Genomic DNA, 23020 nt, shown 5'->3' with positions numbered 1-23020 from the left:
TTGTATATATAAATTATCTATCTATCTATCTATCTATGAGTATATATTGTGTATATAAATTATCTATCTATCTATCTATCTATCTATCTATCTATCTATCTATCTGTCTATCTATCATCTATCTATCTATCTATCTATCCATCTATCTATGAGTATATATTTTGTATATAAATGATCTATGTATGCGTATATGTTGTGTATATATGAGTATATTATCTATCTATCTATGAGTATATATTGTGCATATAAACTATCTATGAATATATATTGTTTATAAATTATCTATCTGTCTATGAGTATATATTATCTATCTATCTATCTATCTATCTATACATTGTGTATATATTGTATATATACACAATATATAGATAGTTTATATTGTGCATATAAACTATCTATGGGTATATATTGTATTTAAATTATCCATCTATATTTGAGCATATATTATGTATATAAATGATGAGTATATATTTTGTATATATATATTCTGTCTATCTAGAATATATATTGTGTACATAAATTATCTGTCTATGAGTATATATTGTTTTTAAATTATCTATCTATCTTTCTATCTATCTATGAGTATATATTGTGTATATAAAATATCTAATAGTATATATTATCTATCTATGAGTATATATTGTGTATAAATTATCTATCTGAGTATATATTGTGCATATAAACTATGAGTATATATTTTGTACATTATCTATCTATCTATCTATCTGTCTATCTATGAGTATATATTGTGTATATAAACTATCTATTAGTATATATTATCTATCAATGAGTATATATTGTTTATAAATTATCTATCTGAGTATATATTTTGTATATTATCTGTCTATCTATCTAGAGTATATATTGTGTACATAAACTGTCTGTGAATATATATTGTGTTTATAAATGATCTATTTATCTATCTATCTATCTAGCTAGCTAGCTAGCTATCTTTCTATCTATCTATTTTATGCAATGAAGTATTATATAAATGCATGAATTGATTAATTGATTTGTTTCTTATCTATTGGCACTCCCTGCTGATTACAAAGGCTTAAGAAATTCAGGAAATGACGTTGTTCCACGCCCAGCATACTATTTCGGAGTCTCCTCTGTATTCACTAAGCCCGTCCCAGCAGTGTGCCAGTGGTTCCTAAGCAGCGGAAAATTGCAGCGTCGTACGTCAATAGCGCAGCGCCTCTTACGGCAACCAATGGATGACGTGAGACACGCCAGGAGCGCAGGCAGGAAACGGGATCCGAGTCCAGTATGCGCAACTGGAATGGAGAATCGCAACGACGTTGCTTGTATGGAAAAAAGATCGTAGCGAAGATACACAGCAATCAATCTGACTGGGACCTGCTGCTGCTGCGGACAGTGCGGGACCTGGACTTACCGCACGATTTTACTACGTGGAGAGGGCATGTCACGACCGAGCCTGGGGAATAAATGCTAGATTCGTGTGTGCGTGAACATTTTTTGCGGTCTTGAAGGGAATATGGAGCGGCTTGTGACGCGACGCGCGCTTGGAAAGGCGTGAAAATATCGGTGACGTTACGGCGGAATGTCAATGAAACTGAGGCGATCGATATGAAATAAAAAATCCGTTTCTGGACATCAGGAACAGCCCGAATTAAACACATCCTCACTCCTTCATGTGTTTGTGTGAATGCAAACGGGACGCCGCATTAACGGGACTGTTGCTGTTCTGAGACCTGTGGCTGGTTCGGAACCGTCATCTGGGTCGGTTCTGCGGCTCGGTGTGTGTGTGTATTGGCGGAGGATGGGAGATTTAAGAGAGTCCATGCAGAAGAAGGTCTCGGGAAGACGCACTCATACTACAGGTGAGTCTCCGTACGGGCGACCCATATGAAAATTTACCATGGTAACCGCAGTTTCCGCCAGAAAAGCGTAGTTACTACAGTTATTGCGCTAACGGAAAAAAAACCCAAACGTTTTTGTTTGGATATTGTACATTTACACATTTATCGCTCTGAGTACATTCAGTACTGTGGTACTGTCATCTGTCTGTGACTGTGTACAACACTTGACCACAATAACTATAGCCTGATTACCTCAGAAAACCGTTAATACTGTTACCGCACCAAAATTACCATGTTTTTCGGCCATATAACGTGGTAGTACTGTGGTATCCTCTTTGAGGAGCTAATAGCATGGTATGCGAATATGGTAATCACTGTGTACAATGTTAAATTACTTACAAAAAGTACCATTTGATGCCACAGTAAGTCATATGAGAGTATTATGAAATTACCATGTCTTTACACGTACCGTGGTACTAACATGGTGTTCTTAGAAGTACGTTAGATCCTTTAAATTCCATAGTGTATGATTGTACAATGAAACTTTTACCATAGTTTCATATAGAATATGAAATTCATAAGACATACATTCTAACAGAATATCATATTTAAAACAGTTACTGCACAGAAATGTTTGAACGTGCTACCATGGTGTTTCTTTGAATATACTGGTGTGTTTTGCCCAGATTTAGTGATACCCATTGTACTGTTTAGTAATTTTTAAAGTCATACTTTGTAAACCTGTATGAGTAACAGTGTGTTTATGAAGAAAGAGTTTTGCATTGCTGCAGGCTTGTGAGCGCACCCAGCATTTCTGATACATGACCAAGTAACTACAGTATATTGTGGTGAATTAGAGTGTTTTACTTAATGGATAAGATGCTGGATAAGGATGTTTGTCTTTTGACTCTTGCTTGTTTTGAGCTTGTTTGACAGCGGTATTGCAGATCTTCATGTCTACAGCACAGACGTGGTGTGAAAAGGACAGTGAAGTTCAGAACCAGAGGCTTTTAATTCTTAATGGAGAGGTTATGGTTGCATCTTCTAGGCTGGACGAAGCCCATCAGAGGTTTGAAGGGGCCAGCAAATGCATGCTCGCTGAGAGAGGAAATTGCTGTTAATTACTGAGTGCGGCTTTTTGTATATGGACAAAAAGCATGTTTTAGGATCATTTTGTTGATGTGTCATTAAGCTGATTTAACCCTTGAGCTGTATTTGAACAGATTATGGGATCTTCAGTGGCCAATGTCCATTATCTAGTGAGCAGGGTGTCTGTTGACGGATATGGGGAAATAAGTTGCAAATAAGATGCATACAAAACTGCTGCTAAAATGAAAGCACAAATGATTCTAAGCATTACTTACATTAATTGAAACTGATGCAGGTATGGCCAAATATCAGGTGATTAATCTGCTGGGCTGATATAGATCAGTAATGTGTACTAAGGATGTGAACTAACTTTAATCAAATTTGATTATGTATACATTTTTAATACATGTTCCTGATCTTAAAAACAGTTTGTCTTTAAAAAGTATTATTTTTCTGAAACTTTCATTCAGGTGTGGCTCCATTCTCGTATAAAACGCCCACTTTTTACAGTCCAATTAATTCCAGATGGATAAAATTGAGACCTTACGTTTTTTTTCCCCCGGTTTTACTTGGAAATATCATGTGAAGAGTTCATTTGCAAAAACAGATAACTCAGTTTTTAACAATTTTCAAATATCATGTTTTTTTTTTCATTGTGCATTCCAGTTAATCTCAATCAAACTGCAGTTGGGTTATTTTTATAAGGTAAAAATAAAGCTAACTAACACAATAAAAACATGATAATGTAATAAAAACATGATTTTTGAAAATTAAAAAAAAACAAAAACTGAGCTATCTGTTTTTGCAGATAAACTCTTCATGCTTTTCTTGTGAAAATTCTATTAAGCATATCTTATTGGACTGCTTTGCTTTTAATGGACGTAGACAACAATTTTATTTAGTAAGATCTCTTAAAGACTTCCGGAAAACATTTTTGTCTTTTAAAAATTATTTTTATAATTTATACATTTAAAAAGACTATGCAGTTTTAATATATTGTATTTTTCTATTTTATTTTGTTCGGTTTTATTGTTTTTTTTACATCTTAAATGGGACTTCCCATAGTTATAGCCTCAGCTGCTGACATGGCATTAAAATTTCTACAATTTCTTGTACTATTTTTACTTTGGAAATTCACCACATTGTGGAAGAAGATGATATGCAAGCATCCTTTCATGTACAAAAACCCGAGATGGACTAATTAAACATACTGGAAATTAAAAATCCCGCAATCAGGTCTCTCCTCTTAAACCGATTTAGTTTCCACCCCGTGTTTTACTTGATTTGCCCAACCTTGCGACCGCATATCAAAACAGCGCTGATGATCTGAAAACACAGACAAGCATTTGTCTGCACAAGAGTTTAGCGATCTCCATTGCGATTTTCTGCTCAAATGAATGTGTACAGCCAGTCTGTGTTCCTTCACGAGGTTCTTGCGCAATTTGCTGCAACTAAATCTGAAAGCAAACATTCTCCATGACGTACTCTTACTGTAATAAATCCAAATGCGAATCTCAAATATGTTTGCGATTGTGGCTCCTGAATAAATGCACTTACGCAACCTCTGTGTGACAATCCAAAGTCTTTCTTGTTGTTTTAATAGAAAAGCATTTGAATAATTTGGAATTATTGGAAGTTATATAAGAAATTTCAGTGTTTTTGCTTTTAAGAGAGGGTTTTACCAGTTTTCATAATGTAGAGAGTATGTCAATGTATGCATTAAATGTAATAAATCAGGAGATGATTTAACCTTTATCATGCAGCCCTGCTTTTCCACCATCCTCCTTGAAGAACAAGCAAAACAACGCTATTCTTTAATCAGATGCTGAATGTTTTGTGTGGTACTGCATATTGAGTTGTAGATTGGGTTTTGAAATCGCCTGGAGGCTCCACTTGGCCTTCTGAAGCAGGCTTATATACCTCTCTTGTAATCTCCAATATTGGACTGCACAGAGCACAGTTGCAACCGGCCAGTCAAGCCTCTCACAGCATAAACAATCGTCCGATCAAAGGATGCCCTTTGTATGATGATACAGTTCATGAAGAGTAATTGTTATTTTGACCTGGGTCTTTCCAGTCTTTGCTCACAGTCATGCAACAGACATACTTAAGAAATGATTGCAAGATTACATTGCATTTCCCCTGGTGCACCCTGTATGGTGATTGGAGAAGTAATGCTTATAGCAATGCTAATTGTAAATAAAACGTTTATTAGATTTTTTTTTTTTTTTACACATTCATTACAAATTATACATTTACTAAAAATAAAATAAAAAATAATTTTCAGTTATTTAATAAAACCATTAAAATCACTAGTGTTGTAATAACTGCTATTGGGCCTCATTGTTGAAACCCAAGCAAAATGAAATTTAGTGCAAATATTTTTTGTAAAATAATAGTTTGACTGCAACAGTTTAAATGAGAATAATTTGAACAATTCATACATGTGTTTGGTTCACTTATGTTTCATGAATGAAATCCAATGTTAGTGTTTGATCTTAAGCAGTTCACAACCTTTTTCACATTTGCAGATCTGTTGTGATAAAACACTGATGTCATGTGTGTGTATGTGATGTCCAGTCTGTGCAATATGATGCATGCAAATGTTCCCGAAAATACAGCTTTCTGCAAGAACAACAGAGACATTGTCCCCTGAACATCCTGTAGTCTCTCACAAAAAAAAAAAAATTGCTTGCGGCCTAGAGAAATATAGCGGCTGTATTGTTTAAAATGATATTAGCTTCTGTAATACATTATTGAGCAATGCGTAGATCTTCAGGCCTCAGAAAATTTTAATCACAGCTCTTCCTTTATGTCTTCCATGGCACGGTGAAAAAATTGCAAAAGTTCATCGCTTTGAAGTTTATTAACGTAACTGATTGCATCCTAAATTTTGAAAAACTAGATTGCTTTTAGTGGTTGACAAATATGGATTTTTTTTAATGTGGGTCATTGTTGTTTGTTCTCGGTTCAACAGGTTGAATTTAACAGTCTGTGTTAGCACTTTGTTCATCTCACAGCATGAAACTGTTCAGGCAAATCTGTGTTTTATTTTAAAGTAATTGACTCTGGGGGTTAATCATCACCTCACATTGATTATAATGGGCACGGATTATTTAGGATTTCCATCAGTGCTGGCTCTTACATCTCTAGTCAGGCTTTTCAGTCAATGTCTTGAGTTATAAAGTGATTCATGTATGAATCAGTCCATTGATTGACGTTTTCTTTGGTGTTATCACCATGCATGTGTCAAAGTGCGTTCGTGTTCGAAAAAGCTTATAATAATAGCGCAGAAATATTCCCGTGCTTTAAGTAGAACAAGAGACTGTGCGTTTTTGCATTCTGTCTGCACTATTTTGTAATTGTTTTTATTTTTTTTTTGTTTACACATGCATCAGACGGACGTCACAGATCATTGTTTGCAGCTTGCAGTGTTTTTTTAATCATCTCACATAGTAAGTGTCACATTTTTATGACACCGTATTGAGGGTTCATTTGAGTTGCATGTGTTCTATTGTCTCCCAAACGGTTTATATGGCGTCATGTCCAAAAATAGACCCAGAAGCAAATGAATTGGTGGATAATGGCCATTTAGAATAAATATTGTGTGCAGTTTTACTATCACAGTTAATTTTGTTTTAGCAATTTTGTGTGCATTTTATTTGCTGTCATTAATTGTTCTCGTGTTGTTTATTTTGTTATTAAATGCTATATATATTTTGTATTTTTACATTTTTTTAATTAATTATAATGTGCATACAAATATAATATACACTACCAGACAAATGTTTTTGAACAGTAAGATTTTTTTTTTAAGAAGTCTCTTCTGCTCAATAAGCCTGATTTATTTGATCCAAAGTTCAGCAAAACAGTAAAATTTTGACATTTTTGTACTCTTTAAAAAAATGTTTTCTATTTGAATATATTTTAAAATGTAATTTATTTCTTAGATCAAAACTACATTTTCAGCATCATTACTCTTCAGGGTCACATGATCCTTCAGAAATCATTCTAATATGCTGATTTGCTGTTCAAGAAACATTTTATTATTATTATTATTATAAATATTTAAAACAGTTGAGTGCAGTTGAGTACTTTTTTCAGGATTTATTGATGTATAAAAAGATCCAAAGATCAGTGTTAATCTGAAATATAAAATATAAAAAAAAGCTTTTGTAATATTATACACTACCATTTTTTGTGGAAAGAAACTAGAAATTAATACTTTTATTTAGCAAGGATGCTTTAAATTGATGATAGTGATGATCAAGTGATGATAAAGACATTTATAATGTTACAAAATATTTCTATTTCAAATAAATGCTGTTCTTTTGAACTTTCTATTCATCAAAGAAACATGAAAAATTATCCTCGACTGTTTTCAACATGATAATAATAAATGTTTTTTTTTTTTTTTTAGCAGCAGCAAATCAGAATATTAGAATGATTTCTAAAGGATTAAATGACTGGAGTAATAATCAGCTTTGAAATCACAGGAATAAATTAGATTTTAAAATGTATTCAAAAAGAAAACGGTTATTTTAAATAGTACAAATATTTACAAATTTTACTGTTTTTGCTGTACTTTGAATCAAATAAATGCAGGCTTGGTGAGCAAAAGACTTTAAACAACATCAAAAATCTTACTGTACAAAAACGTTTGACTGGTAGTGTATATAATATGTATATAAAAAAAAAAAAACGTCTCGTTGTGAGCTGCTACCGGTTTGATTATAGTCGGCGTTGGAGATGGACAACACGGAGACCAGAAAAAAATAGTAAAATATTTTCTCATCACTTCAGGCTGCTTTCATTTATGACTCATTTGGATGAGGTGTTATGGATGTACAATCTCATAATACATGCATTAGCATATCATTCATATTAATAAGGCCACTGAGTGAGGCTGGATGCACTTCTACAAGCATTTCACAAGCTATTATTTTGCTATCTAATGCACTGACATTCAGATGTTTTCAAGTGTGGCTCAAGCACTTTTCGGGGGCCTCTATAAGTGGGTGTCATGGTATCCCACTGATGCTTAAATGAGACTTTATCAGGGTTGTATGACTTTGAAGTCATCCGAAATCCCATCTTACAACAGGATGGTTGTTTGAAATATGTGTGATCTGGTCGTGAAATTTTCTGTCTTCAAGTGTGGTTTACCCACAGAAGCAGTAGATTATGTGATTACGAGATGTTTGCATAGTCATGGAGCAGATATTTCTGGAGGAGGTGTGGCAGTCTGAAGGTGATTGACAGGCTACAAGACTCGTTTTTTAGTTGCAGACAACTACACACGGTTGCTAATTTGCACACACAGGAGAGCGCAGGAGTGACTGCCCACTTTTTGTGGCTTTGCTTCTGGAAGTATATTTCCTGTTTATTTTCTCTCCATAGGAATTTCTAACCAAACCAGCTAGCTCAGAGATAAATCATAACATTACAACCTTTAATTTAATGCATTAAGTATTGTGCAAATATTCAAGCTCGGTCATGTATGAAAATCAGGAAAAAGACAAAAGCATAACACATGAGAAAAGTATGTGAACGAATCATCCCATGAAGCACTGTGAATGACGCAAATGAAACATACTATGCTATAGGATACTTTCACTTAGAGCCATAGGGCCCTATGAGATTTGTTTTATTTTTTTCACAAATTCCGTTTTTTCCATTTTCATTTTGCTGGATTTGTTTCTTTTTTAATGGTTAAATAAAATTTTACTAATCAAAAAGCATGTATAATTAATTAAAATGATGAAACTTGTACAATTTCACATCAGTTTATTAAAAGTTTAACAAAAATTACAAGTTTAGGGCCCTATGAAATGTTGTATTTTTTCTCACTATATATTTTACTGTTATCAAGTTCTGTGTTTTAGCATGTTAAACTATTTGAGAAATTATTCTGTGTTGTGTATTTAAATTTTTCTAGTTATCAAATGAAGGCATAAAACATTAATTTCATTGATCTATTAATTATTGAAAATTAAGCAAACTTTTTTTTGGCAAATAAGGGGGATTTACTATTAAAATTAAAAACAGAAGAAATGTTGTGCGATTGATTAAGCATAATATTAAGCAATATATTTTATGTTTGTTAAATATTAAAATATTTATAAGATCCTTTTCCAAAGTGACAATGAATTATATGATATTGTGTCTATGTGTGTATATATATATATATATATATATATATATATATACACACACTTTTTTTTAATCGTATATATATTTTATATATACTTTTTACATTTATGTTTTTATATATTTTGTATTAAATATATTTATATATCATAAGGGTGTTTAGAAGTTATGTATATGTTTAGAATGGATGTATATGTATGAAAAGATTATTCACGTCATTATTAAAATTCAGTATAATCTGATTTTTATCATGCCACCAATTAATTTGCAGTGCCCTGAAATTGAGATGATGTGCTGTATGTCTCAAGTATTTTTAACTTGCTGTGACGTGCTTCTGTCAGGAGACGCTGAAACACAACCAAAGATGTCTATCTGCCATATGTGTACATAAACCAATGATTGCAAAATAGCACAGGCAGAGCGCAAGTACATGTCCCGTGTGAATGTCTCCAGAGTGCACAAAGACAAATATTCAGTCCTACAACAAGTACAGTGTTGATACAAGGAAGCAGCATGAAAGCAACCAGCTGACTGTATCCTGCTTTGCTCTGCTCTGTCTTTCTCATTCTCCTTGCTACACGCTCAACACTTTTTTCCCCCTGTCATGCCCTATTTATTTTTCAACACGCTGCGTTCCACCCCCTGCTCATTCCTCGGCATGCCAATACATAATCCCTCTTTTCCATTATGAAGTCAACACTTTATTTAATGTGTTTCAGGGCCAAACGCTGAATTTTTCCACTTTATGACAATCTTCCTGAACTGTTACCTTCTGTCTTTTTTTCTTTTTGTGCCTAGCGTATCAATTATTGACCAGATTCAACCACATGTCTGTTCTTTTTTTTCCCTCACCTTCCTCTCAGTTCTGATGGTGTTTTCCATTCAGTCTTTCCACTTTGAGTTACAGTTAGTCACAAACATAATGATTTTTCCCTCATAACTTTTGACTTTATAGATGAGCTAATGGCACATTTTCCAGCGTAGGGACATTTTTTTAAAGACATTTTCATTTCACTGCTTATTACTGTAAACGATCACATTTTGATGACGCATAAGTGCATCATCAAACTTCTTTGTTAAAAAGCTTAGGAAAATCCTCAAATGGAACATTTAGTTTAAGCCTATGTGTTTTTATTAGGCCTAAAAAGTTTAGATGTAAGATAAATATATTTTGAGCTTGATTTGAGTATCAATTAACCAACCTGCAATGTGTGTGTCAATAAATAATAGACAGCGTTAAATAAAATAGCTAAATAATGGTGGTTAGGATAGTTTAGATGACCAAAATATCATTGTTATTGGCTGTAAAAATCCCGATCTGAGCATTCCTACTTTTTTTTTTTTTTTAAATAAATAATGTTTTGTGTTGTCAGGAGCTCTTGAAGAAAGTGTTCTCTGTAGTGTGTTTTGATGCTTGATTTTACATTTACGTTTACAAAAATAAATATAAGTATATAAATGCATAAATTGTATTATTATTATTATTACTGTTATTTTATTTATGTATTTCTTTTTGCAATTTTTTCAATAAAAAATATATATACAATTCTTGACAAAATAGATTTCCAGACTCTAATGTATTTTTATTATTATTTTTAAATACATTTTTATTTATTTTTGACAAACCAAAAAAAATCTTTTTTATCACAGATTTTGATGCTCCTTATTCTGGCATGACTAATCTCTGTTGTCATCTCAGTTTATGCAGCTCAGTTCAAAAGTTACTACTAGTTATAACACAAAATAAAGATCTTATTTATTGTATGTTCGCATAAATCTTTCTTAAAAACACGTTTTTTTTTTTGTCACCCACCTTTTAAATACAACAGCTTGGTGTAAAAAATGACTTTGATGGCAAATGGCATTTTTTTTTTTAATAATTTAAATGTTTGTTTTAATTTGAGTGTTGTTTTTTTGTTGTTTCTTTAATTATTATGTGTAAAAAATAATAATATTTTATAATAAGTTTAATATTTAATAGTTTGTTTTCAGTAAAATGTATCAAGTATAATGTACCAGGAGGATTTTATTTTATTTAAGACATAAACTTTACCTGAAATATGAAATATTCTCAAAGAAACAGATCAAGAGCATCTGCTTTGGAATCAAATCATAAAATCTTTTGCAGTGCCCAGCCCTATAAAAATCAAGGCTTTAATGTGCAGATTGAAAAGTTACCATTTGGTACTATCGGCCATATTTCTAATATCCTGTGGGTTCCTCCCTACTTGACTCATTTTCCGTCTCTTTCATTTCTCCAGTGAAATGTCCTTGTGTTTTCACCATCTCTGTGTAGCTGCAGCCCTCTTTCTCTGTCTTTTCTCCTTTTCATCTCGCTCATCCATACTCCGAGTTTGGCTTCAACCGCTCTCGTCCTTTTTTTAGATTGAGGACCATGTGCTACACACACCCACTCTCCCCTGCCTCTCCTCTCCTCTCATCTCTTGCTCCAGATTCTTCCTTCCCTCCTTCTCTCTCTCTCTCTCTCTTCCTCCTTCACCCTTGCTCTCTCTTGCCTTCTGTCTTTTTTCTCCTAATTTTCATGCTAGTCCTCCTTTTCCCTGCATCCTCATCATGTTTCACTTTCACTGCCGCCCACTCGGTTCTTTCAACATCTTCCAGCTCCACCTGCGGTGTGTGTTTGTGTTTGTGGATGTATGTCTGCTTTGAATGAATGTGTATGAGTAAGTGTGAACACGCTGTCTTATGCTGAATTGTATAAAATCAAAGATTCCTCCACTGATTTTTGAGGTGAATCTTAAAAATGGATTTTAAGTTGTAAAACTGTAAAAGTTTGTCTTTGGATAAGAAAGTTTCAGTGAATCCTAAAAGACTTTACACACTCATTTGCCATTAATAGACATTATAATAACTGGATATGATGGTTCCTCTGGTTTAAAATGTTATTTTTTTTATTGTCTTTATCTATTAGGTGATTTCTCATGATAAGAGCCATTTCCCTTTAGAGGTCCCCTCAAAATGCCACATGTGGAAAACACATATTGTATTGTATTTTTGTTAACACAGGAAATAGTGGCAGGAAGTACACAATGTTTTATGCTGACGGACAAAACTAAGTTTAGCTACTTGGATTTGTTAGTCCCTGGCAGGTGGTATTAGAAGGAGGGACATTCATATTTTAGACAGTGTGTGATTGGATCAAAAGAATAAGGATTGTGATATAATCATTATTGCATTTTTGTTCATTTTGCTTAATTTGAAAGACTATAATTTTTCAAATGCATTTTAAAACCACTGCTCACCAATGCTACATTTATTTAGGAACAAATACAGTAAAATCAGTAATATAGTGAAATATTTTTACAATTTAAGTGAACTGTTTTCTATTTTAATATATTTTGAAATGTAATTTATTTCTATGATGCAAATCTGAATCATGATCCTTCAGAAATCATTCTTATGCTGATTTGCTGCTCAAGAAACATTTCTTAATAATATAATTTTTTGTGAGAATTGTGATACTTTTTTTGAAAAAAGAAAAAAAGTTCAAATTAATAGCATTTATTTGAAATAGAAATCCTTTGTAACATTATAAATGTCCTTCCTCTCACTTGTGATCAAATTAATACATCCTTGCTGAACAAAAGTATTAATTGTATTTATATCTGTCTAGTCTCATGGGCTTCTTCTTGTCTTCCTGAGGATGTGAGCAGGATGTTTATATGATGAAAATGAATATCGTTTTGCATTTACGTTAAGTGTTTTTGGTGTCCAGACAGGCTTCATATTTGTGTTTGGTTTTAGGGATGTGTCTTTGTAGATAGATGTATGCTAGAAACGAGAGAAACAGTGAGACGCAGGTGTGAAGAGAAATGGGAAGACGAGAACTGATGAACTGCTAACAGTGTGATAGACTGTGTGTGTTATTGTACAGCTGCAGTGAAACCGTTTACAATCTGTCGTTTTATCAGGCAGCTCTGTTGGGCGGGAGAATGATTAACTTGCACCTCAAGATTACTGGTTTAAAAGTGCAAACTCATTTTTTGATGTTAAAATATGTAGTATTTTAATGTGCAGAGACAACTACAGGTCAGCCGTTTATGTTGATTTTCCATATGAGAGCTTTCGAATCATGGCTGTGTTTGTTTAAAGGGTTCGAAATGTTATTTTGGCTCGACCACTTGTGTGAGTTTGGGGCGGGACTATTTGTTTAAATAAACATTGACGGAACGCATTAATAAACCTGTTTAAATACATTCATTATCAGTGTCCTGAGCGTGAAGATGGCTTTTGTGTGAACTTTGGGTTTGGGATTTGGACAAACTTGGATCTTGAAGCCAGTGAACTATAGAAGAAGGAAGTAAATGTTGATTTCATGTTGACTGCAACCTCTGCTTCAAACCACTCACTAAAAAGCACAAATGTTTTGGGGAAGTGTTTTGCCAGGGCGTATCCCTTTACCCTGATCCACAAAAAGATCAACAAAACATGTGGTCGTCATATCCTGTATTATTATACATCAGCTGTCTCGTTTTGTCTCCACTACACAGAAGAACAAGGACATCATCTGTGTTCTTTGAAAGTACCTGTTGATCAATAAAAATGTTTTGAGTGAGATTTGTGTTGTAAATAGAGCGATTTTGCAACACAATGAAAGTTTGCTGGGTCAGAGCGGTACAGTGTCTGGACTGAAAGCGGTATCCATGGAAACCATCAGTAGACCTCGTTCACAACCGCAAGACTCTCTCTCTGTTTGTTTTTATCTTGTAGTTAGTGTTGATTGCTGAGGCAAGCATTATTACTAGCTCAGAGATTTGAACAAGATACTCTTTTACTTGGGCCAATAAGCAGCCACTCTGAACACCCTAACATCTGCACTGCAACACCCTGAAAACCGCCTTGAACACCTTTACAACCCTGAACACCCTAACAACTGCACTGCAACACCCAAACAATCACCCTTAACACCTGAACAACTACACTGCAATACCCTAAAAACCACCTTGAACATCGTAACAACTTCACTGCAACACCTGAACAACCACCCTGAACACCCTGTCAAGTGCACTGCAACACCCTAACAACTTCACTGCAACACTCTGAAAACCACCCTGAACACCCTAGCAGCCCTGAACACCCTAACAGCTGCACTGCAACACCTGGACAACCACCCTTAACACCCAAACAACTGCACTGCAGCACCCTAAAAACCACTTTGAACATCCTAACAACTTCACTGCAACACCCGAACAACCACCCTGAATACCCTAGCAAGTGCACCGCAACACCCTGAAAACCACCCCAAACACCCTATCAAGTGCACTGCAACACCCAAACAAACACCTTAACACCCAAAAAACTGCACTGCAGCACCCTAAAAACCACGTTGAACATCCTAACAACTTCACTGCAACATCCGAACAACCACCCTTAACACCCAAACAACTGCACTGCAATGCCCTAAAAACCACCCTGAACATCCTAACAACTTCACTGCAACACCCAAACAACCACCCTTAACACCCAAACAACTGCACTGCAGCACCCTAAAAACCACCTAACAACCCAGAACACCCTAGCAACTGCATAGCAATGCCCTAGTAATCAAATAAAACTCTCTGGCAGTTGTATAGCAATCCACTGGCCACCTAAAACGCCCTAGCAACTGCATAGTAATGCTCTAGTAACCATCTAAACATTCTAGCAACTGTATAGCAATCCCCTGGCCACCCAAAATGCCCTACTAACTGTATAGCAATGCCCTAGCAACTGACTAAATACTCTGGCACTTCTATAGCAATGCCCTAGCCATCCAAAATGTCCTAGCAACTGCGTAGCAATGTCCTAGTAACCACCTAAACACTCTGGCAGTTGTATAGCAATGCACTGGACACCCAGAATACCCTAGCAACTGCATAGCAATGCCCTAGTAACCACATAAACACTGTTGCAAATAGATAGCAATGCATTGGCCACTCAAAATGTCTTAGCAACTGCATAGCAATGCCCTAGTAACCACCTAAACAATTAAGCAATTGTATAGCAATGCACTGCCCACCCAGAACACCCAAACAAATGCATAGCAATGTCCTAATAACCACCTAAACACTCTAGCAACTGTATAGCAATGCTCTGGACACCTAGCAGCTGCAAATGTCCTAGCAGCTGCAAAGCACCACCCTAGTAACCACCTAAAAATTTCTTGCACTGGCCATCCAGTTTACGGGGGCAGCTGTGGCCTAATGGTTAGGGAGTTGGGCTTGTAACCGAAAGGTTGCGGGTTCGAGTCCCAGGTCCAGCAGGGATTAAAGGTGGGGGGAGTGAATAACCAGCGCTCTCTCCACCCTCAATACCACAACTGAGGTGAGTCCCTTGAGGGACTAAATGTCCTAACAACTGCTTAGCAATGCACTAGTAACCACCTAAACACTCTGGCAATTGTATAGCAATGCATTATTGCATTATCTTGCATTATTGAAACACAGTTTTCCTGTTAAATACTGTAAAGTTAGTCTAAAGCAATCTGTGCTGTATAAAGTGCTATATAAATAAAGGTGACATGATTTGACTTGACTGGCCACCCAGAATGCCCTAGCAACTGCATCACAATGCCCTGGCAACCATCTAAACACACTCACACAAAAAAACTAGTAGGCAATTATGCTTTAGGATAGCACGGGTAAACTCTCACTCCCAATTCATTTAACAAATATTGATTTCTTTTTCTGTCTTCATTCTCATGGGTCACTTCCTCTTTGGCTTTCTTTTCCTCTTTCATAATTTCCCTCAATCCTCTCTCTCACTCTCTCTCTAGTGTCTTATTCCTATCAGACCAGGTTCAGTTTCAATCTCTGATGCACAATTATAAAACTGATTTAAAAAATAGATCACCCCAAAATGAATTGATACTTGAATGGTGTTTTTGTCATGAAATGAGGGTGAGTAAATGATAGATTTTTCTTTTTTTTTTGGGTGAACTATTTCTTTTAAGTCACAGATTACAAGAATATGTTCCTGTGCTGTAATGTGAAATGTGTGGAAAAGCTGCTGTTGTTTTGTTAAGAATATAAGCTGAGTTTTTTTCTTCTATGGTTTTTTCTTCTCTTTTGGCCTTAAGTTGTGCTCATCTTTATTGCATAATTGAAGAAGTGGTAAATGAGAAGTCTTTCTGTATGTGTGTGAGTTGCGTGTGTCAAGCGGTCTGTAACTTGTGTGTTTATGTGTGTGTGTGTGTTGCAGGGCAGTGATGCCGGGCATGGTACTGTTTCGGCGACGCTGGTCAGTCGGCAGTGATGACCTGGTGTTACCGGCTTTCTTCCTGTTCATACTACACTGCATATGGTGAGTCTATGTTTGTGTTTGTCTGTACAGTTTATTCTTTTACATTTATGCATGAATCAAGCTATCAGACCAGTGAGAAACAAGCTCTAATAGCCAGCACCTTGACTTAAATAGAAGTCATAAAAGGTGATTTTAGACATTTTTGCACACTTCTGTCATGCAAAACAGAGGTTCCCAAACATTTGAATGACCCACAATGATGTTCCACAATGATGTGATGTTAACCTCGTGCAGTCAAACTACATTTCCCATCATTCTCTGTGTCAGCATGAGAATAATTAAGTACACAGATACTGAATCAGTTGTATGATGTAATCTTTGGCTCTTTATAAACTAACTTAAAAATTTTAATTGGAAAGTGGAAAAAAAATGTAAAATATGAAATTGCCCAGCGTGTATTTTGAAAATCTCTTTAACGCTTATGTTATAAATGTTACATTTCTGAGGTGTGTGTGATCACATGATGTTGTGGCTGTGGTCTTTCGGCAGGCTGGTGGTTCTGTCCGTGGTTCTGTTTGGGCTGCCATACAGTTCAGAGCAATCATGCTCGGTCACACTGGTGGATCACGGTCGCGGTTACCTCGGCATCCTGGTCAGCTGTCTGATCTGCGAGAGCGCCATCATGTGGCTGAGCATGAGAGGCAGCATCCTGTATACACAACCCAGAGAAGCAGTGCAGTATGTGCTCTATATACGGCTGGGTAAGACACACACTTGCACATTTACCATGAAAAAAAACTTGCATTAGTTCTTTCTGTACATACGTCAGCTCTGTTAACCAACTATGGGATTATTTTTGTGCCAATAAGAATGAACGTAACTTTATAAAACTGAACGTAACTTTCCAATAAACGATCAAAAATATGCCACTGCAAAAGAAGAAAAACACAATGAAAATGAAAAAATGAACTCAGTCGCACGAATTTAACATGCTCTTCAAATATGCTCCATTCTTTGTTAATGATTTTCAAAGAATCGTTTTCGCGAATCATGGATTCTGAATGCGTTGCCACAGCTTTCGCTTACGCTTCGCAAATTTTCGTTTGCTGTTTTGGCACAAACCTCTCGTGGGGGCGGGCTTAACAGCGATCTACTCTGATTGGCTAATGAGCTTTTGATGGACAGTTGCTCTCTGAACTGGAAGCACGGACGGTGACGTCAGTGGCGCAATACGTCGTGCTTTGTTTATAGAAACTATCAGAACTGTTGCACACTGTACATGAATAAAACTTTTATCAATGTTATTGATTAACGTTACTTTAGCAACACGAACCTACTTCAAGCTGCCCTGAGGGACAAGCTGAGGTGGAAGATGATGCTGCTCCGTGTCTTTCCTGGGAGCTCATCTTTAGAAACTAAGAGACGACCATAGGTGAAATACTAATAACATTAATACTTATAAACAAAGCACGACGTATTGCACACCGCAACAACTTTCCAATATGTGCGCCACTGACGTCACCGTCCGTGCTTCCAGGTCAGAGAGCAACTGTCCATCAAAAGCTCATTAGCCAATCAGAGTAGATCGCTGTTAAGCCCGCCCCCACGAGAGGTTTGTGCCAAAACAGCAAACGAAAATTTGCGCAGCGTAAGCGAAAGTTGTGGCAACGCATTCAGAATCCATGATTCGCGAAAACGATTCTTTGAAAATCATTAACAAAGAATGAAGCATATTTGAAGAGCATGTTAAATTCGTGCGACTGAGTTCATTTTTTCATTTTCATTGTGTTTTTCTTCTTTTGCAGTGGCATATTTTTGATCTTTTCTTGGAAAGTTACGTTCAGTTTTATAAAGTTACGTTCATTCTTATTGGCACAAAAATAATCCCATAACCAACCCGCATAGGCTGTAGTGAGGCATCATGGATGTGTTCTCCTTCGTGGAGAACACAATCCCAGAATGCATTGCAGTGAGCTCAGTGAAAAAATCATGAACTCTTAATATCAAAACTATGGACAAAACTCTAACAATCTAATTAAAATGGACTATTTTCTACAGTGATTGCATGCATTTGCGCTTTTTCTAAAACACACACATGGATCAGAGGTTTATGGAAGCTTGCTTGAATTTTAAAAAATATAATTGCGACTTTTAATGTCACATTTCTGTCTTTGTTTCTTGCCATTGCAAGTTTATATCTCACAATTTCGATTTTTTTTTTTCTTACCCAAGTTTCAATGGAATTCACAATTCAGTTGTTTTTCCCCTGAATTTTGAGTTGTTTTTTGTTTCCGCCACAGAAAAAAAGGTTTTTGCGACTTTTTTGTCACAATTCAAAATTGTTTTTCTCGCAAGTGCAAATTCCCATTCTTCTTAGTTTACCTATTGCAGTTCTGACTTTTTCGCAGAATTTTTGAGGTTACATCTTTTTTTGGTTCCGCCATAAAATTAAAAAAAAGGTAATTGCATATTTCTGTCAACTTTTTTAGTCAGAATTGTGAGTTTGTGTTGCTATTATAACTTATAAACTTGCAACTGCAAGTTAATGTCTTGCGATTCAGATTTTTTCCCTCCTAATATTGAAAAAACAATGTGAGGAAAAAAATTGAGAAAGGTTGATTCACAACAACCCTTTATTATCCCATGGATAATAAACAAGCTTCCATTTGTCTAAGTTTTAAGGTTTGACCAAATCAGTGTGCAAAGTATAAGCAATAATAATAAAACTGATATTTACATAAGAAGATTTTTTTGGGTTGCATTGTTTCATTGAAAATTTACAGTGCAACATGATTTTACGATGAAAACTCATACTGTGAATGATTAGACCTTAAAGGTGTCATATGATGTTGCTAAAAAGAACAAGAGTATCTGGTATAATGCAATGTGTTTAAGTTATTTTCCACATACGTTATTGTTGCTCCTCTCTGCCCCACCTTCGATTTTTACAAAGCTCATCATTTTGAAAAGTGCGGTGTGCTCTGATTAACCAGCTATTCGGTTCGTTGTGATTGGCCGAATGACGCGATGACAAAAACAATAAAACCCATTATAAATAATTATTAATAATAATAATTACTGATTACAATGACTCATACGAATTGCGTTGTCACGCCGCGTAACATAACAACATGTCTGCATTTGTGATCATACAAACGACAAACAACAAGCACTACCCTACACTGCTCAAAACTCACGTTTAAATAGCCAGTAGCAAATTCTTTACATATGAAAATGTACTTACAGGCTGTGAGTCAGAAGTGCCAGACTGTCCTTGCAAAGTTGGAGTTGCCCCACTTTATAGTGTGCACAGCCGGCATTCTAGGCTACTCTCCCGGTTTCAGGAAACATTCCTCCATAAAATGCTCTGCACACACTCTGATATTTGAGCTGTGCTCTTCTGAAACAGTGTTAACTGTTTCCCATTCATTAACTAGACCATGGTGGCCTGCCACAGTTTCATAATAAACCGAAATTATATTTATACTGCTCATTTTAACATAAAACGGCTTTAACGTTGTGTTTTGTGCCATTGGTTTGGCAAAGTGTCAGTCAAACGAACTAAGCCTAATATGGCTTTATCCCCTAATCAAGTCTGTTGGCGCTGCTTGAGCCTTTTTAAGAGGGCGTGACTTTACCTTTATAAAAAATATCTCTTTAGGTTTGAGACTTTAATCTTTGCAATTTTCCAGATCTTATATATGCACAAACAGCTTGTAACACTCCAAAGACAAAGGAAAACATGAAATCCCATCATATGGCCCCTTTAGCATCTTGCAATTCAGACTTTTTCAAAATTAAGATGGAAAAAAATCTGAATTGTAAGAAAGAAGGTTAATTAGTTTGTTTTTTTGTTTTTTTTCTTGTCCCCTGGCAGAAACAAGCTTACATTTGACCAGGTTTTAAGGTTTGGCTAAATAAACAAGTTATGAGCAATAATAATACTGATGCTTACCATAAGACAGTTTTTTTTGGGTTGCACATTGTTTCATTGCAAATTTACAGTGAAAAACTCATACTGTGTGTGGTTAGGCCTTCATTTAACGCTTGACATTAATTGTTTTTCCTCTCTGCAGCCATCCTGCTTGTGGAGCTGGTATATGCAGTGGTGGGCATCGCCTGGTTGGTGCAGTACTACCAGCCCTGCTCAGACATCACCGCCAAGAATCTCGCCCTGGGTAAGACAATAATAAAAAAAACAATAAGTGACATATAGATAAAATTCTGACATTATGGCATTTGACGTCTGACATTTCACAGGCAGTGCTTTGACTAAGCCAGGATTAGGCCATAGTTCAATTAGGACATTTAGGAAATTTTTATAAACATTCCTTAGAAAAAACATTACTGGTGTGCATCTTGAGACAAAACAAAAAAGCCATGTTTTAAGATCAATCAGTGCAAGTTTCATTCAGTTAAAAGAGCTCAGACTTGCATTGTAGTCTGGGACTAGGCTTAAAGGGGTCATCGGATGCCAATTTTCCACAAGTTGATATGATTCTTTAGGGTCTTAATGAAAAGTCTATAATGTACTTTGGTTAAAAATTCTCAGTAGTTGTGTAAAACAACACCCTTTTTACCTTGTCAAAATGAGCTCTGCAAAAATCATCCCATTCTAATGGATTGTTCCTTTAAATGCAAACAAGCTCTGCTCGGCCCGCCCCTCTCTTCGTTTTGCTGCTCTGAGAGATTGTTTACTTTAGCCACATTTAGCGCGTTTAGCCGCGAAACTTGCTAACTTGCACGTTATTAGAAAAGGTGATTGCAGAGATTCATAAATAAAGCAATGGAGGTCAGACTGTTACAGCTGATCTGAGGTAAGACGCTCCTGTCAATCAACTATTGTGGGAGTGGCCTCTGTTGGTGTGACGCCACACCGACAGGCATCTGAGAATGGCTCGATTTGAAAAAGGGGATAATGTTTTTACAGATTAATTAAAAACCACTGGACTTTTATCATTATAAGGTAGATTTTTACATACACTGCCAACACACATTAATGTTCAAACAACATGTAAAAGTGAAGTTTGCATCCGGTGACCCCTTTAAGCCAAAGGCTATGGATTACCCAAGACTTGTCTCTCGTATAGTTTTGAATGGGGAACAATGCAACACTCGTTACGGCCATGAAGCCCCGCCTTCTTAATATAAGAGCCAATTGTTGATTAGTAAAGTCAGCGCATCACTGCAGCTGCCGTTAGAACGCCCGGTTGCTATGGAAACAGTCAGCGTTCAAAGATGACTGCTGAGTGAAACGACTTGCCTTAAAGGGACTTTAGCTTAAGCCTTGTCTGTGAATCCGAGGGTATGAGTAATATTCTAATCATCTTAATAGTGTATGTATACTAATATTATTGTTTTCTAGTTACTAGTTTAGATTGTAGCAACCATGTGGTTGTAACAACCACTGCTTATTTTTGGCTAATCCAGTAAATTAAACTAAAGGTTCTAACTTGCTTCCTAATCTAGTTGTCAAATAAACCTGTCATTGTATATTATGAATATAGTTGGCTCCTTCGCAGATTGCTTTTGTTCCTCGCTTTGGATCAAAGTGTATCTCATTTGATCTTTTTCTCTCTATTTTAATTTGCATGAATGCAGACCAAAAGATAAGATTATTCATAACAAATGTATCATAAGTCTGGGATCCGAGCCATGTTTGAAGCTCTTTTAAATTCTGTATTAATGTGGCAAGTTGCATTGTCGATCAGCAACAGTGAAAAGCTAAACTGGGACACATCATACTCTACATTTTCATGTTGCCCTTATCCATCACTCTTACGTTTAAATATTTTAAAGCAGACCTACCACTAATAGTCTCACAAACTTACATTAGTCAAAAGTTTGGAAAGATTATGTTATTAAAAATCTCTAATGCACACCAAGACTGCATTAGAAATGCAGTAAAAACAATAATATTTTAAAATATTATTTTAATAAAAAAAAAAATATTCTATGTGAATTTATTTTAAAATGTAATTTATTCCTGTGATGCAAAGCTGAAGTTTCAGCATCATTACTCCAGTCTTTAATGCCACATGATCCTTCAGAAATGATTCTAGTATGCTGATTTGCTGCTTATTTATCTTTGGTACTCATTTATTAATTATTGTCAGTGTTGTTAATATTTTTGTGGGATTGGGAGCCCTAACATCCATCACCGCTATCGTCAGCAAGTTGAAAAAACAAAATAGTCTTCAAAGAATGTGGCGTGTGATGTCCTTACAGCATGAGGCTGTCCAGGCATGTTTATGTGGCGTGTTAAAATCTCATGAAGCCTCCCCTTGTTAATCTCAGCAGATTCCTGTAAATTTGAAAATCATTTATAGCTATTTATGTCTCGGAATCTCAACGCATGGTTTCTAACAATACGCCTAGTGTAGCTTTCGACACGTCTGTGCCGACCATGAATCAGTGTCGCTCATTGTCCACCCCCATCCCATAATAGCACACTTCACTTCCATGCCAATCATCTGTCTATACGAGACACAGAAGAAAAAAAGACAGTTGGTTTGTTTTACAGTAAAGAGCTTCCTGCTGAACTGTATCTATAAGCTTCAAATAAAGATGTATATGGTACATTTAAATGAGTTTGTTTTATTTTGTTCATTCATTTATTTATTTTTTCAACAGGAATTGTGGTTTGTAACTGGTTGGTCATCTTCAGTGTGTGTTTCACCATGATGTGTACCTTTGACCCCACCGGACGGACCTTT

General features: G+C 35.7%; 1 protein-coding gene across 2 annotated transcripts in view; it reads left to right on the top strand.

Annotated features, from left to right (window-relative positions):
• The first annotated feature begins 1166 nt into the window (after positions 1-1166).
• The window catches only part of dagla (diacylglycerol lipase, alpha), a 44956-nt gene continuing 23102 nt past the window's right edge, over positions 1167-23020 (top strand). Inside the window, exons 1-5 of one of the 2 annotated variants that reach the window (XM_051115823.1) lie at positions 1167-1844; positions 16263-16364; positions 16854-17065; positions 20381-20482; positions 22938-23020. The exon at positions 22938-23020 is cut by the window's right edge and continues 56 nt beyond it. In XM_051115823.1, the coding sequence (XP_050971780.1) occupies positions 16270-16364; positions 16854-17065; positions 20381-20482; positions 22938-23020 (492 nt within the window). In that variant the 5' untranslated portion in view covers positions 1167-1844; positions 16263-16269. The remainder of the gene's footprint in view (positions 1845-16262; positions 16365-16853; positions 17066-20380; positions 20483-22937) is intronic. The other variant, XM_051115824.1, reaches the window with a different exon arrangement.

This window comes from Labeo rohita, chromosome 7, assembly GCF_022985175.1.
Source record: "Labeo rohita strain BAU-BD-2019 chromosome 7, IGBB_LRoh.1.0, whole genome shotgun sequence".
Lineage (NCBI taxonomy): Eukaryota > Metazoa > Chordata > Actinopteri > Cypriniformes > Cyprinidae > Labeo > Labeo rohita.
This window is presented reverse-complemented; position numbering and strand designations above follow the sequence as displayed.